This window comes from Chinchilla lanigera, unplaced genomic scaffold (assembly GCF_000276665.1).
Source record: "Chinchilla lanigera isolate Chin_1 unplaced genomic scaffold, ChiLan1.0 scaffold00066, whole genome shotgun sequence".
NCBI classification, from domain to species: domain Eukaryota; kingdom Metazoa; phylum Chordata; class Mammalia; order Rodentia; family Chinchillidae; genus Chinchilla; species Chinchilla lanigera.
Genome location: NW_004955467.1, coordinates 6,818,020 through 6,833,375, shown reverse-complemented (window position 1 = coordinate 6,833,375; position 15,356 = coordinate 6,818,020). Strand labels below are relative to the sequence as shown.

The window sequence follows — 15,356 nt, the reverse complement described above, 5'->3', positions numbered from 1 at the left end:
CTCTCTCTCTCTCTCTCTCTCTCTCTCTCTCTGTCTGTCTCTCTCCTTCCTTCCTTTCTCCCTTCCTTCCTCCATCACTGGGGATTGAATCCAGGGATTGCTGAGCTACGTCCTCAGCCCTTTTTGTTCTGAGATAGGATCTTGTTAATTGCCCAGCCTGGCAATTCTCTTACCTCAAGCTCCTGAGTAGCTGGGATTATGGATATGCACCACCATGCCTAGTGAAAGTAAGTCTTCTGACAACCACAGTTGTAACACACGATTCCAGCCTCTGGCCACGCTTAATCAAACTAGAGGTAGACCCTTGATCCAGGGTGAATTAGAATATCTCTTTAGAGAATCTGGAACTTAAGTCAAAAGACTCTGGTCTGATTCTCAGTGGAAACATGGGGTTTAAACTTGGGAAGCATGAGAGGTAACGGGCAGGAGAGGTGAAAAGAGCTGATCTTGCAAGGATCAGCAGAGGAGACCAGAGAGCCCATGCAGGCCAGAAAAAGAGCTGGAGAGGGGCTTCTGGCCCCAGAGGGCTTTCAACTTCCTGGCCCCAGGCCCTCATGGGGCTGTCCTCATGGGTACTCCTTGATTTGCAGTCCTTGGGTTAAGCCTGAGGTCTAAGAATGAATTTCTCCTTCACACTGAAACCACTTTAACATGCATTTCTGAAAGCTTCAACTGAAAGAACTTGAAGGTGATGGTTAAAACAGCACAATACCTTAGTCATCTGGATTCAAAGCATCTGTGTTACCTGCTGGACATTTTGCCCTTTGGTGACATATTCGTTTCCAACCTTCACTCTTGGACAGCACAAGCCTTTCAGCATTTCTGCAGAATTCAGACCCATCAGGTATCCAGCTTTATCAGCCACTGGAAAAAGAAGAGAAATGGTGTCAGGCAGAAGCAACAGCTGTGCAAGTGTCCAGTGGGGCTCCGGATCCTCTCAGGAACATCTCCGATTAATCTTTTTCAGTGTCTTTACATTCTCCTGTGTGTACCAGGCCTGGACTTGTCCAGTGATGTTCAAGCCAATAATCTGGAGGCCTTTGGTTCTCAGGAACTGGCAATTTGTCTCCTAGCTGCAATCTTCAGCAAAAATGAGATTAATCTTGATTAATCTGGATCTATTATTTCACTTTCATAAAAGTTATTAATGATATATAATGTTAGAATCTGGTACATAAAATGATATAGAAGCAAAGGAAGTATCCTCTGAGCAGTTAATATTATAAGTTAGGAACCTTCTTAAATTATTCAAAGTGCCATGCTAGTGGCTGAAAGAAAAGGATAAAACCTTGATTCTTCCTTCAGGTGTTTAGAGGTGGTCAAAGCAATCGAATGGTGGCAATTTCATTTAGCTCATGGACTATGCAGCTGATCCTCTGCATCTGTGAGTTTTGCATCTGTAGATCTTACCAACAGTTGATGGAAAATATCTGGGAAAAAGTGACATCTGTACTGAGCACGTACATTATTGTCTAAACAATATAGTACTGTAACCATTTATACAGCATTTACATTTATCAGGTAATGTAAGTGATGTAGAGTGATTTAGCTTGTAATGGAGGATATACATAGGTTATATAACATACTGTCTCATTTTATACAGGGGTCATTAACATCAGAGGATTCTGATATCCACAGGGGTTCATAGAACCAATGCCCTGCAGAGACCAAGGGATGCCTGCACAGAATTTCCCGTTCAGTGGATGCTTGTTGACTTTGGGAAAAACTAGACTTTGGGGTGGACCTGGCTGCTTGTCTTGAGCTCATTCAGGAGGTAGAGAAATGGAGTTTTCTAGGGCCAGTTCCTTCCTAGCTGGGGTGCTCACCTTATTGTGGGTTGGGGTGACAACAAAAATCCAGGGCAGTATCTGTGAATGACTTATTCAGAGGCCAAATACATGCTCCGCTCAAACTATCATCTTTTCGTGTTTTGCCCATTTGGGTGGATGGGACCTGTTTTCTTCTAGTCACTTACACTTGAGAACTTGGGGGTGATACACCTTTCTCCCTCCTCCCTGATATGCCTGTATTCAAGCAAGCACTAAGTCCTATTCATTGCATAATATAATAAATGGATCTTTTCATGGCCCCAACAGGTGCCAACTAGGCAAAAATTGCACTGTAGAGTCAGACTGCTTGGTTTCAGATGCTGGTTTTGCTTTTTTGTGCCTCAATTTTATCATCTGTGAAATGGGAAATGGTGGCAGAACCCATGTCATAAGGTTGTCTTAAAGCATGGTGTTGCTGAGGGAGTGATCTACAGATGCTGGATTGGAATCATCACCAAAAGTACTCAGGTCCTATCACCTCCCAGTGTCTCCTTCCTCAGGCTTTTCTAAACACTGGACAGAGCTCCATGACTTGTATCAATATGGTCCACCACTGCTTAGACGCCTGATACATCTCCCCACCAGGTTTCCACTCTCAGAGAGACTGACTACTAACAGATTCATTTAAGGTGATCACACATACTTCTGCTCCTTGGACCCTCCCTGAAGCATCAGTGGCTTCTGCGGCTTACCAAATATATTGTGAATCAGGCATGTCCAATCTGTGGCTCACCTTTATGCCCTTCTTTCACTATTATAATAAAAATATAAGAAAGGCAGTTTGTTACTATGTACATTAACTATATTACATATTTTATATGCAGTGCAAGACAATTCCTCTTCATTTGAAAAAAGAAGGAAATATAAAAGGCAGGCTGAAGGCTGAACGTGATTCATCCTGGCCTTCAAGGTCCTTCCAAACAGATGCCCAAATAATCACGTTTTAATTGTTACCTCTTACAAATCACTGAGCATATCTTCTTTGTAGGCGAAGTGGACCATTCTCCTTTCCTCAGTCCCCACCACATGCTCCCTCTTCTTTCTGGCTAACGATGGTTCTTCTGCCCGCGCTACTCTTTCCCCCACATCTTTCATCCTAATCCACACCGGCAAAGTCAGTGGGTTTCTATCAATTACAAGTGCTTCCGGCTCTGAACTGTTTCCCTCCTCTTACTGTGTACTCCTGTGACGGCAAGAGCCTGAGATGTGCGCCCCCTGGTGTACATACTTTACATTACCGTCTTCCCTTGAGGGTGGGTCTGATGCAATGTGCCTGGCACTCAAGGTGAGGTGACTAATTATTTGATTTTGAGTCGATAAAAAGAGAGATTATCTGAGGCTGGATTGACATAATCAGGTGAGCTCTACGAGAAGCTGATAAAATCACGTAGATTTCCCTAGTCTGTAATGCATGGCTAGCGTTCTAAAACACACCACTTTACACGTGGTAGGAATGTAGTCAAAAGGTAGAATTACCAGGGATGACCCGTGTTGCCGGGCACTTGCTCAAGGAGCCTTTAGAATGTGTTAGCAGAGATAAGAGGTACAATGCGTAGAACATTTCTGGCGGGCGGGGGAGCTGTCACTGTTCAGCCTCTCCTACTTCCCGTGGTTGTATTCCCAGGCCTCTTAGTTATAAGGCAGAACGCGTAAGCGGGATCAGCATTATAGAGGGGAAGACTTGTTCCTGTCCCTCGGTTCAGGATCAAGTTCAACGGACATGGGGGGTGGGATGACAGGAGGGAGAAAACGTGGCTCCTCTTTTACAAAGGACACATTCTAGGCTTGAATGATTAGGACAGCGTCCTGGACATTAATGACATGGGTAGAGGGAAAGCGAGGTTCATGTAATGATCTTCTCTTACTTTAAAAGTAGTTAAATTGTGACAGTGAGAGACAGCAGAGCGGGTGGTGATTTGCCCCTCGTCCTTGACTTAGTGCGTAGACCTCCCTGTGGCCTGTGCAGTGAGCTTCGGACAACTCAGCCTCACACAGACAGTTTCGAGGTGCAGCTTCTCCGATGCGGTTACCTTCGGTGCCGTCCGGCTCGGCCTGTTCCTCCCTCTGCTTCTGCTTGAACTTCATGTTCCCATAATGCATCACTGCCCCCGTCAGCTTGTAGATCCCAACTTTCTCCTCTGAGCTGAAGCCCAGGATGTCAATGGCATTCTGGGAGAAAAAAAATAAGAGAGAGAGAGAGAGAGAGAGAGAGAGAGAGAGAGAGACAGAGAGAGACAGAGAGAGACAGAGACAGAGACAGAGAGACAGAGACAGAGAGACAGAGAGAGAGAGAGAGAGAGGACTCAGTAGGACTCAGAGACCAACATTCTGCTTTCTTCTGGCAGAGACATTTCTTCCTTTTTGGTTAGCACAAGAGATGGCATTTACCAAATAAGTGGATGGCAGGTGGGATATGATAAGTTAGCAGGTAAAACACATTTACTTAACATGTTTGTGGCTGGAAGGAATTATGGGAAGAATGTATGAATTATCTGCTTTCTTCCATCAAATAACTTTGCATTGTGTAGAGCTGGGGGCTGTTTTCTGGGGTGAGGATAAGGGGAACTATTGAGTGACACTGGGAGAAAGAAACCACATAGATAGTGATGGAGAAATATTGTCCAAAAGCTTGAATCTGCCATTGTGACATGAGAATTCCAGTGCTGTTTAGCTCAAACAAATGCATTATAGAATAGTAGACTTGGAAAGGTAGGTCACCAAAGACAGTATCATCATTTTTTCAGTGTGAAAGGGACAAACTTGTGTAGGATTCCATCTTTTGTGCCACCTTGAGGTGTACCGATGACCACCTTGTGGGTGCACAGACTTCCCCAGATTTCTAGGTGAGGAACTGAGGTTCTTCCAGGGGTTCGTAACCTGCACCAAGTTATGCAAGGAGGCTGTGATACGACAGGGCTAGAGCTATGCTGGATCACTCTTGAGTCAAAGCCTACAGTAGCTACTGGTTTTGTTTCATAACCACTCTGCCCATCTTCTACCACAAAGCTTTCAACTGAACAAATCCTTCTGTGAGATACTCATATTTTTTATGAGGCAGGGTCTACACCATGTCAGTCAGAGGGGTTGAAAATGTCTGAACATGCTTGGTGAACTGGTAAAATACACCCCATAAATCAAAGAAGGATATTGAAGAGCGAGGCACTTTTGGGACAGTGCCCCCTTTCGGGGCAGGGAGAGTCCATGCGAAGAGCCGACAGAGAAAGAGATTACAGGCCATGGTGTTCATGCTTTGAATCTGTATTCCATCTCAGAGATGCACCCATGTCCTAGAGAAGGGCCATTGTAGGTTAAAAGAGAAAGATTCTTTCACCAACTGAAAGGAACCTGGAAAATGTATTACTGCCCCACGACTGACTCTGTTGAAGCACAGAATCCCCTAAGGACATTCCTCTTCCATTTGACCATCAACCATCAACCAGGAGGAGCTCTGTGAATGGGAGGAGCAACAGAGCTCCTGGCAGCAGGGGAGTGACAGTGTGGATGTGAGATGCCTCAGACTTCTAGGATCACCAGCACCCTCTGCGCGCACAGTTCTGCACTTGTGGATTCAATTAACCAATACCTGGAAAAACAATTGCATCTGTACTGAACATCTTCTGACATCCCCCTTGCTGTTATTGTTTAAGCAATACAGCGTAACAACTGTTTAGGCAGCATTCACTTTGTGTTTGGTATTATAAGCGATCCAGAGATGATTTAAAGTACACAGGAGACTGTGTGTAAGTTATATGCAAATACTACATAAGTTTATATAAGAGACTTGAGCATCTACTGATATTGTGTCCAAGTGGGTTCTAGGACCAATTCCCCACAGACAGCAAGGGGACTGTACTTAGGAGGACTTGTCTTAGAGCTGATGCCTGAGCATCAGTCATTAAACTGACCCTTTTCTTACTCACTAGTTGGTAAAAAGTAGAGGAATCTGGTTTAAATACGTATGACAACTAGACCCAATGTTAGTTTATTTGATCTTGTACTGAGACAAGTATCAGCACCTACAGATGTCACCAAATGAAGACTAAGCAGCTGGCACTGGGCAGTGTCCCTAGGATGGAGATCAGAACCCCTCTACAGTTCCTGGAGGTTCTGGGTGGATCCAGCAGGGGTAGAAATGAACTGTTCAGAGCTGGTGCATTTTAATTAAAAGCGCAGGTACTGTGGTTGGGCAGGCTGGGATTTAAGCATTCTCTTTTTCATTTGCAGACCCAGTGTCTTTAGGAAAATTATGTATTTTCTTTTAAAATGTACATTCACATTTGTGAAATGGGGAAATAAGGATATCAATGATAGAGATGTTGTTAAGGTTTAAAAAAGATAATGCAGGGCAAGCCACTTATCCCAGTGCCTGGCACAAGTCAGTGTCCAATGCATTTCGCTATAGGGTAAGGTAAAGGCCACAGGCTTGACAGGTGTCCTAAGGAGACAGATGATTAAGGAGAGCTGAAAGTGGTAGGTAGAAGGAAAAATGGAGAGGCCATTGCAGAGTGGGGAGTTTCTTTTTGTTCTTTGTACTTTACATTTTCTAAATTTTTTTGTGTAGATGGTTTTGTAAATGGACAAATTTAACATAACAAAGGTTATGCTACAAATCTTGCAAGTGCAAAAATGTATGTTAATGAAGATGTTAGAGAACAGAATTGAAAGCTTGCTTTGGAGAATTTCTGGATTATTTTGGAATCTTGTGACATGGAGTTGAGAGGCAGCAGGGACACTCTGAACAGTTTCTCTGTGATCTTGACCCCTGAGATCTCAAATCTAATCACTTAGTTTTTTTAAGCTCCAGTTTTCTCATGAAATCACTAAGTTCACAAGCTCCAAAATCTCCCCCAACTCTCCAGTGCTAGGGATCCAATCCCAGGCCTCATGCGCCCTGGCCAAGTACTCTACCACCGAGCCACATGCCCAGCACTAAACTCCGTAAGTCTACGCACGAACAAACAAATACAGATCATGCTTACGTCGGTCGCCAACAGTTCCTCACTGTCATCAATGCTGGCTACTGTGACCTCTCCTTGGCTCACAAAAGGGAAGTCGAAGGGGTTGGTTGAAATCAGAAGCAGGTCTGGAAAAATGTGAAAGCTGTTTTAAGCATCTTATGCACAATTTACTCTGGGTATTGTTCGCCTATGCCGCTTATTCGGAAGAGAAGAAGAATGTCCTAAGAACTTACCAATGAGTTCTGGCTTCTTGTTTGACATAATCTGGTAAAAAATATGGTAGCTTCTCTCACTGGATAACTGAAATGTCACTCTGGATTTTTCTAAGAGATCTAAAATAAAAAACAAATCATGTGATTTCTGGTTCCTGAGGGACGTCTTTGTGGCTGATGACAGAGGTACTTGTACAGACGCCTGGACTCACACGTTTCAATGTCTGCCGATGCCAGCTTTCCTGTGGCTCCAAAGTGAATCCGGATGAACTTCCCCTGTACAATGGCGGGTTGACGAACAGCACCGTTACTTGATTTATATGGTTCTGTGCTCGCCTCTGACAGGTGATTCCCCCAGTGTGGTTATCGTAGGGTCCGGGAGTAAGTGGGGCCTAAGCATGACTACTTTCCCCCTCTTGGTTTGCCTGGCACCCAGAGTCCTCAGGCAGGTCAGCAAAGGCTCAGGTAGCTCTAGCCAAAGTGCCTGTCCCTGTGGCTCAGGGGAAGCCTAATGGCTTCCCCTGCAGCCCTCTGTTTGGGACCTCCTTGCTCTTCACTACCTCCTTAGTTCCTCCTAACTCCTGGGAAATGGTAACCTGGTTGGGTTGTCTGTCTGACTTCTTTTTTTGCCTATGAAAGCTACTTCTGAGATTCTTCACCTCAATTTTACATACTGCTTACTACAGGCAAATCTAATTTCCAGGCTCAGGCCAGGGGCACTGGTCCCAAAAAGAACCACTAAGGCAGGGTTACCCCATGTTGGGTTGTGAAAATTCAAATTTTGCAAACACACACACACACACACACACACACACACACATATACTACATAAAATGAATAATAAGTAAAATATGTTATTTATATAAAATTTTTATGTGTAAATACATATATGAAATTATATATACACACAATCTATATATGTACTATATATAGCACATGTGTACCACGTATTTAGTACATATATGTGACATGTGTATAGGCATCCTTTTCTTATATTATCTACTTAACTAGTCCTCTACTACACTGACCAAATGTAAGGGTAAAAGTGCTGCTGTGCTTATTTCCTCAAAGGTCTGGAATGTGTTCGGTAATCAGCAATCTTTTCAATATTCTCTAAATGAAGATTAAGAAGAGCTAAAGAAGGGGCAGTGGAGATAGGTATGAATGGAAGTGTTGGATCCTTCATGTTTTCAGCTGCTTAATAGAAGACAATAGAGTCATTGCCCAGCCTGAGAAGTCTGAAGCGGGGAAGAGGGACAGAATAACCAGGATGGCTGTAATTGCTGGGTCAGAGGTGAGACATTCAAACTAAGAGATGGCTGTGATAATAGTGAGCTCATGACAGCAATGTCTCCTCTTTAAGGTGCTATTAGGTCAGTGCAGTAACTGACTGGTCCGAGCATGTGTAACCATCTTTGCCACGTAACATGCACCCAGACGCACCAGCCAGGACAAGGAGTGTAGTTGTGTATCTAGGAAGACAGATATACAAACAAGTAATGTCCAGAGTACAAAGAGCATATCCAAGAAGATACACGTCAGGGTTCAGAGGAGTCTTTGAGGGATAAATCTACTTTCTCATCAGCAACCATTTTGTCTTTGTGGGGTCATCCTGAATGTGAGCTCGAGATTATCCAAGTAGTGAGGCGTTGGAAGTTCTGAAGTACTTTTGTAGCCAGAGGCATAAATGAAGGTTCACTTCTGAGTACTTGCTTCCCTCACCAGTGAAAGGAGGTACAGGGCTGTACGTTTATTCTGGATGTTATCTGCTAATATGGATGTAGATACCTCTGGTTGAATCCTAAGTGAAATGTTGAAGGACTGAATATACCCTGCAGTATCTCAGTCCCAACCAATTCCCAATTTCTGATCCCTTCTCCTGCTTTCACCAGTTCTTGCCCCCTCCCAGTACCTCTTGATTTGGAGGAGGTCAAATCTGTTCATTTAATTCACACCAATTTTTTTGTGACTAAGTAGATGAACACTGCTGTATGGACTTTTGAGTTTTAAAATGTTTCCACACAGAAAGGCTCATTTTAGTGTAAAGGAATTGCTCTCTACCTGTGGAATTTGCCTTATCATAACTCCGGGGTGCTGTCACGGGATGTTGACTAGTTAGGCAAAGAATTGAATCTTCCCTCTGCTGGGGAATAAGGCAAGAGTTTCTTCAAAGTGTATCAAATTATTGCAGTTGGGTAGATTGACCTGAATTTTTCTTTCTTTCTCTTTCTTTCTTTCTTTCTTTTTTTTTTTCTTTCTTTCTTTCTTTCTTTCTTTCTTTCTTTCTTTCTTTCTTTCTTTCTTTCTTTTCTCTCTCTTTCTTTCTTTCTCTCTTTTCTTTCTTTCTCTCTCGCTTTTCTTTCTTTCTTTCTTTTTGTCTGACTGTCTGTCTTTTTGAGACAAGGTCTCACTATGCAGTTCAGGCTGGGCTTGAGTTCACTTTGTAGCCCAGGCTAACCTCAAACTCACAACAATCCTCCTACTTCAGCCTCCTGAGTGCTGGAATTATAGGTGCACTCCACCATACCTGCTTGACCTGAATTTCTTGAGGATAGCAAAAGACCCAGTATGTTTTAGTTTATGTGGCAGTATTTCATGTGCATCATTTAAGGAGAAGATAATTTGGGGGTAATCAAAAATGAGGCAGGGTCTTACAAATCTTGAAGAGTTGTCATTTCTTACAGTCTTGGCATTTCCAAAGGCCTCCAGCAGGGGGTTGGCCTGGATGATCTGATCCTCCAGGGTTCCCTGTAACAAAGAGATGGTAAGAGAGCACATAGGACTGTCTTCTTGAGCAGCCCCTTGATAACTGGAAAGTGTGGGTGCTCTGGACAGGGCCCCAGGAGAGAAGTCAACCAGTCCTAGCTGGTGGCTAGAGCAGAAGTTAGAGATGCCTACGGCTCCAGTCCCCACCCCACTCAGTGAGCCTCACAGTCTCACCCTAGAGAAGATTTTATGAGGAGAGCAAGGAGCCAACTCCTGGTCATGCCGCATTCCAGGCTGGGCCAGCATCCTCTCCACTTTGACATCCACACCCCCTTCTTCTCTGGTGGTGTTTCATTATAAATCACAGATTTTTAGGACATGTACCTGTGGTACTGCATGCACCACAACTCAATATCCATACTTGTTTTCAGAAGGAGAAATAAAATGCAAACAATGCAAGTGACCCCAGGAGATCACATATCATAAAATAAGTGTGGGTTCCAAAAAAGTTTAAGTAGGAAAGAAGCATTGCATAAGAATTATTGCTAAGAAAGAGATGCTGGGAGGAAGGTCCAAAAAGAATTAAGAGGTGTTATAGGCATGTACCAGCTCCACAGAATGAAGGTTATCATTAGGTACTGCAAATAGGTATCACTAAAAATCAAAATTTGAATGAAAACAACAAAACAAACAAAACCAAATTATTACTAGGAAGTTCACCAGCAAGCAGGGTTTCACTTTTACCTCCATGACAGCTTATCCTTCTAGCTCGGGAGCAGTTCATAAATTACTGCAAAATCTGGTGGCTCGCTGAGGAACCCAGCTATTCCCCTTCTGGGTATTTTCCCAGAAGAACTGAAAACATCTTATCACAGCAATATATGTGCACCCATGTTCATAGCAGCACAATTTGTAATTGCTAAGTCTTGGAAACAACTACAATGTCCATCCATTGAGGATTGCATAAAAAAATTGTGGTATTTTTATATAATGGAATATTACTCAGCTATAAAGAAAGATAAACTCAAGGCTTTTATAGGTAAATGGTCACAACTAGAGACCATACTCATAAGTGAAATAAACCAAACCTGCATGTGTAAATATCGTATTGTCTCACTAGTGTAAGGACCTGAAAGAGTGAATAAAAATTAGGGGGTATGATAGACATTGTGAAATGAAAGGAAACTGCTCAAAAATAAACTGCAACTGGGATGAGGGAAAAGAGAAAAGAAAGAAGGGGAAATTATGCATATATGTATATACAGGATAGCTAACATAGCTGTACTACTGACTTCTATCACTTTACTGAAAGGAACAGTTAATGATTACTTCTTTGATCAATCTCGTATGTCTCTATTTGTTTTCCTGAGAAACCACTTTGAAGATATCAATATGTAGGCAACAACCACTGTTAATTCCCTGTCACCTTGTCTGTAGTTCAGTATCACTTGTAATGTTCTTATGCTGTTTTGTAAATGGATGTCTGGTTAATATGTTTTTGTTCTTTTAATTTTAAAATAAAAAAAATGTCTGATGGTTCTCAAAAGGGTGACTTCTAAATCAGCAGTTAAACATTGCCTGGGAACATGCTAGAAATTCAGAAGAGGTCACACTCTAAACCTATACAGTCGGAAGTTCTGGGCTGGGGCCCCTGTATTTGGAAAACCCTCGTGGTGATTCTAATGTGTGCTGCAGTCGGGAGGAGTGTGTGGAGTTGGTCAAAGTCACTCAGCTGTCACTGATTTGTTCCATATGATACTGTGACGTAAGATGTAGGTATTTTGGTCCTAGTTAATTTCACAACACAAATCTCCTAAAACTCTTGGAATCTTCAGACAAGTTGTATGCTAATGAATGAGTGGTGACTGAGGCTCCTGGACAGCTCAGGATGGGGACTGGTTGCCATGGGATTAGAGGTTGGAGGTCTCAGGGAAGAGGGTCTGAAGGTCAGTTGAACTGTTCACCAATGCCTCAGTCAGTAATGGAACTAAGCCTCGTTAGCCAAAGGGTTGTGGAGCACTTCCAGACTGTGGACACACGGAGGGCTGGGAGATGTGCCCGGAGCGGAAGTGGGAATTCTAAGCCATCCCTGTACCTAGCTGTATGCATCTCCTCTTATTACTCTTTATAGTGAACCTGCAAATGTAAGTGAAGGGTTTCTCTGAGTTCTGTGGGCCATTCTAGCAAGCTCTAGAACCTGAGGAGAAGAGTTCTGGGAACCCTGGACTTGTAGTTTGCAAATGGCATCTGCCATGGGGGAAATCTTGTGGGACTGAGCCCTGAACCCGTGGGATCTGGTGTTATCTCCAGGTAGACAGTATCAGAGTGAAACTGAAATGAAGGCTGCCTGGTTGATGCCTGCAAAGAATTGGAGAATTTGCTAGTATGGGGAAAACCCATGCACTTGGTATCAGAAATGCCCTGTGCATAGTGGCTGCCTGGCAAGCACGAGGCCCCGAGTTTGATTCCCGGTACCAAAAAAGAAAATAGTTAAAAAAAGGCAAAAAGAAAAAAGAATGACAGGAAAAGAAAGGAAATGCCCTGTATGGGAACACAGAGAGGACAAAACATCTGTCCTATTCTGCTAAGTACGAACTTTGTACTCTCAGTACTCTCCCAATATCTCAAACGTGCTTATTCCTGTCAGCTCCTGGTGTGTACCACTGCTTACCTGCATTTTGCCTGGCTGCTGCTCTTTCTTCTTGTCCCCAGTAACTGCAATTGTTGCAAAGTACTGAATGACACGCTTCGTGTTCACAGTCTTCCCGGCCCCAGATTCTCCGCTGTTGATGTAAAAGTGAATCGGATAAACAGAAGTGGAAGGGGTGGTACTGACTTCTGAGCTATCACAGTGCAAGCATGGGTGACTTACGTGATGAGGATGGACTGGTTGTCTCTATCTAGAAACATGGAGGGAAGCAAAACAAAACAAATCAGCAACAGATAGGATTTAGAAATAGGGCAAACTGGGGGGACTTAGAGAACAAGGACTCTGGTTTTGGCTTTGCCATTAACTAAGGGTGTAGTTGGGGCCTGTCTAATTTTCCTAAATTTGGGATAAATAACATGGGCAGGCTGGGAGGTAGGAAGTTAAACCCATAGTGTAAAAACTATTCATGTTTGTAGATATTTAACTCCTTGGTATGGCTTTCTCATCTGCCTTCTAAACATAGAATCACACGTCAGCCTCAGAGCTGATGGGAGACTTTAGCTTCTAATTAGAATTTATACATGCTGTTTGGGTGCCTGAAAGTTTTGACTCGTATTTTATACTTGTGGAAAGTGCTACTGTTTTCCATTTATAAGAGTTTATGGATGAGTTATCTCCCTAAAATTCATATATTGAAGTCCTACCTCAAAACCTCAGAGTGTGACCACATTTGGAAACAAAATATAAATATGCTGCAGATGTTATTAGTCAAAATGAGGTCATACTGGTATAGGGTGACCTGAACCAGTATGACTGATGTCTTTATAATAAGGGGAAATCTGAAGACAGACAGATACACTCACAAAGATAGATATGTGTGTATATATATATATATATATATATATATATATATATATATATATATATATATATATATATATACAGAGAGAGAGAGAGAGAGAGCCACATGCAGGTTAAGGCTATGGTCAAGGTGTTGCTTCTATAGACAAGGAACATCAAGATTGCTGCAAATGATAAAAGCTAGGCTAGAAGCATGCAGCAGATTTTCTCTCATGCCTCTCAGAAGGAACAGCCCTGAGGACACCTTGATCACACACTTCTAGTCTCTATAACTCTAATTTTTTTGTTTAACTAATTGGTGTGTGGGTCTTTGTTAGAACAGCCATAGCAAACTGATGCAAATAATGATATTAATCTTCTCTTTGAATCTTCCCTTTGAATTGGGCAATGTTGTATTTGGACAATGCTGTATCAAATGATTTTTAAGTGTCCTCGGATCTCAAATGCTGCTTTCCAATTCTTGTATATGTGCTGAGTCAAGTCAGGTGAAAGCTGAACAGACAGAAGTGATATGTAGTAGGTACAGTGGTATGACAGAATTGTACAGCTCTACTTCCTGTGTCATTTTGGAAATTTGAGGAGGGCTTAGAGGACCCTGAGTTTGAGGGACAAGGCAAGTGAATGGATACTGCTGTAGGTATTTCTCCAATTTTGGATTCTCTCAGTAGCTATTAACATAGTTTCTCTTCCAAGTTGCCCTTACTGGAGATTCTTGGAGGTAGGGACAGGGAATCTTTTTGTGTTCTACAGTCCTGCAAATAAGCATGAGTTTAATGTGGCTTCAGGCATGACCACTGGCTTTGCCATGTACCATTACTGGCAACAGAAGACATTGCACTCCTGACTTTTCAACCACAAATGATCTTACACTCCTAAGATCACTTTGATCACACACTGTTCACATGACCAAAGCCTGTAACGGATTTAAATGACTAACCAAGGATGATTTTAAAATAAATGAATGGAGAGATCACTCACCGGTCAGCATGAACTGATAGGCATTGTCCGAGATGGAGAAGATGTGGGGCGGGGCCTCCTGGCGCTTTTTGCCTCTGTAGGCCGTCACCACCTCGGGGTTGTACACCGGCAGCCACTTGTAGGGGTTGACGGTGACACAGAAGAGGCCCGAGTAGGTCTGGGAAGGCCAGAGAATTTATCATGTGGATCTTGCCTTTACTAAGAGAGATACTGAAGTATGTAGAAGTCAAAGGACACTCACGTAGATCATCCAGGCTGCGTAGCGCTCTTTGAGGTTGTACAGCACCGCAGGCTCGTGCAGGTGAGTCATCATGGCCATGTCCTCGATCTTGTCAAATTTGGGAGGGTTCATGGGGAACACCTGGTTACTATTCAGAGTGAGTGTCTGGGTGTTGAAAGGAAAAGCAAGCAATGAACAGCAGAGCATGTAACCCATGCTCCATTTTACTGGAGGGGTGAGGGTAGGGAGACATGTGGTGCATTTACCCCACTGCCGGGATAACTTAATGGATCATTTCCATGCCTAGAGACAATCCATGGGTAACCGTCCTTGATTAACCCCATTCTACTCAAAGTTTTCAACCAGTTCTGATCCCATGACCTCACTCAGTCTGCCATCCTATGTGTCAGGAGAGGATTACGAGCATGCACAGTTATAGAGCTCTTTGGCCACAGGAGAGCCACGTGGGCCTTAGAAGAGATAGCCAAGGCCTAGTTAGGTTGCCTTTGTTTCCTCCGTATGCTGGGAATGATGCAATTGTTATTGTTTAAGGCTGAAAAATATTTTGAGACAATTTCTGAATTTCCTCTCTCTAAATTTTTCTCTCTTGCCCACCATGATCAATCCATACAGTTGTTTTTGCACTCTATTTTCAGGAGATGTAGAAAATAAGGCATAAAAGAGAAAGAGCCCATAAGGTTTCCTGAACTTTGCTTTCTAAATCTTGCTCTAAGGGTCTTACAGAAAAGGTTGAAGAAGAAATCTGCTGATATAGACTAAATTTCTTGAGGAAGGGTAGCTTTCCTGTCCTACTACCTTAGGTTATAGAGAAACTCCAAGGTAGCCGAAGGGGAGAAAGAAGTCTATGTATGCTGAGACTTTAGGGAGTTCCTTCCTTCCTTCCTTCCTTCCTTCCTTCCTTCCTTCCTTCCTTCCTTCCTT

The 15,356-nt window shown here is 43.0% G+C and overlaps 1 protein-coding gene across 1 annotated transcript in view; it reads right to left on the bottom strand.

Moving 5' to 3' along the window:
• Myh13 (myosin, heavy chain 13, skeletal muscle) overlaps positions 1–15,356 on the bottom strand; it is a 56,362-nt gene that overhangs the window by 39,379 nt on the left and 1,627 nt on the right. Inside the window, exons 2-11 of the mRNA XM_013522112.1 lie at positions 14,436–14,579; positions 14,195–14,351; positions 12,578–12,605; positions 12,377–12,488; positions 9,655–9,747; positions 7,212–7,275; positions 7,021–7,119; positions 6,809–6,912; positions 3,860–3,998; positions 746–864 (exon numbers count right to left, since the gene is read on the bottom strand). Of these exons, the coding sequence (XP_013377566.1) occupies positions 746–864; positions 3,860–3,998; positions 6,809–6,912; positions 7,021–7,119; positions 7,212–7,275; positions 9,655–9,747; positions 12,377–12,488; positions 12,578–12,605; positions 14,195–14,351; positions 14,436–14,579 (1,059 nt within the window). The remainder of the gene's footprint in view (positions 1–745; positions 865–3,859; positions 3,999–6,808; positions 6,913–7,020; positions 7,120–7,211; positions 7,276–9,654; positions 9,748–12,376; positions 12,489–12,577; positions 12,606–14,194; positions 14,352–14,435; positions 14,580–15,356) is intronic.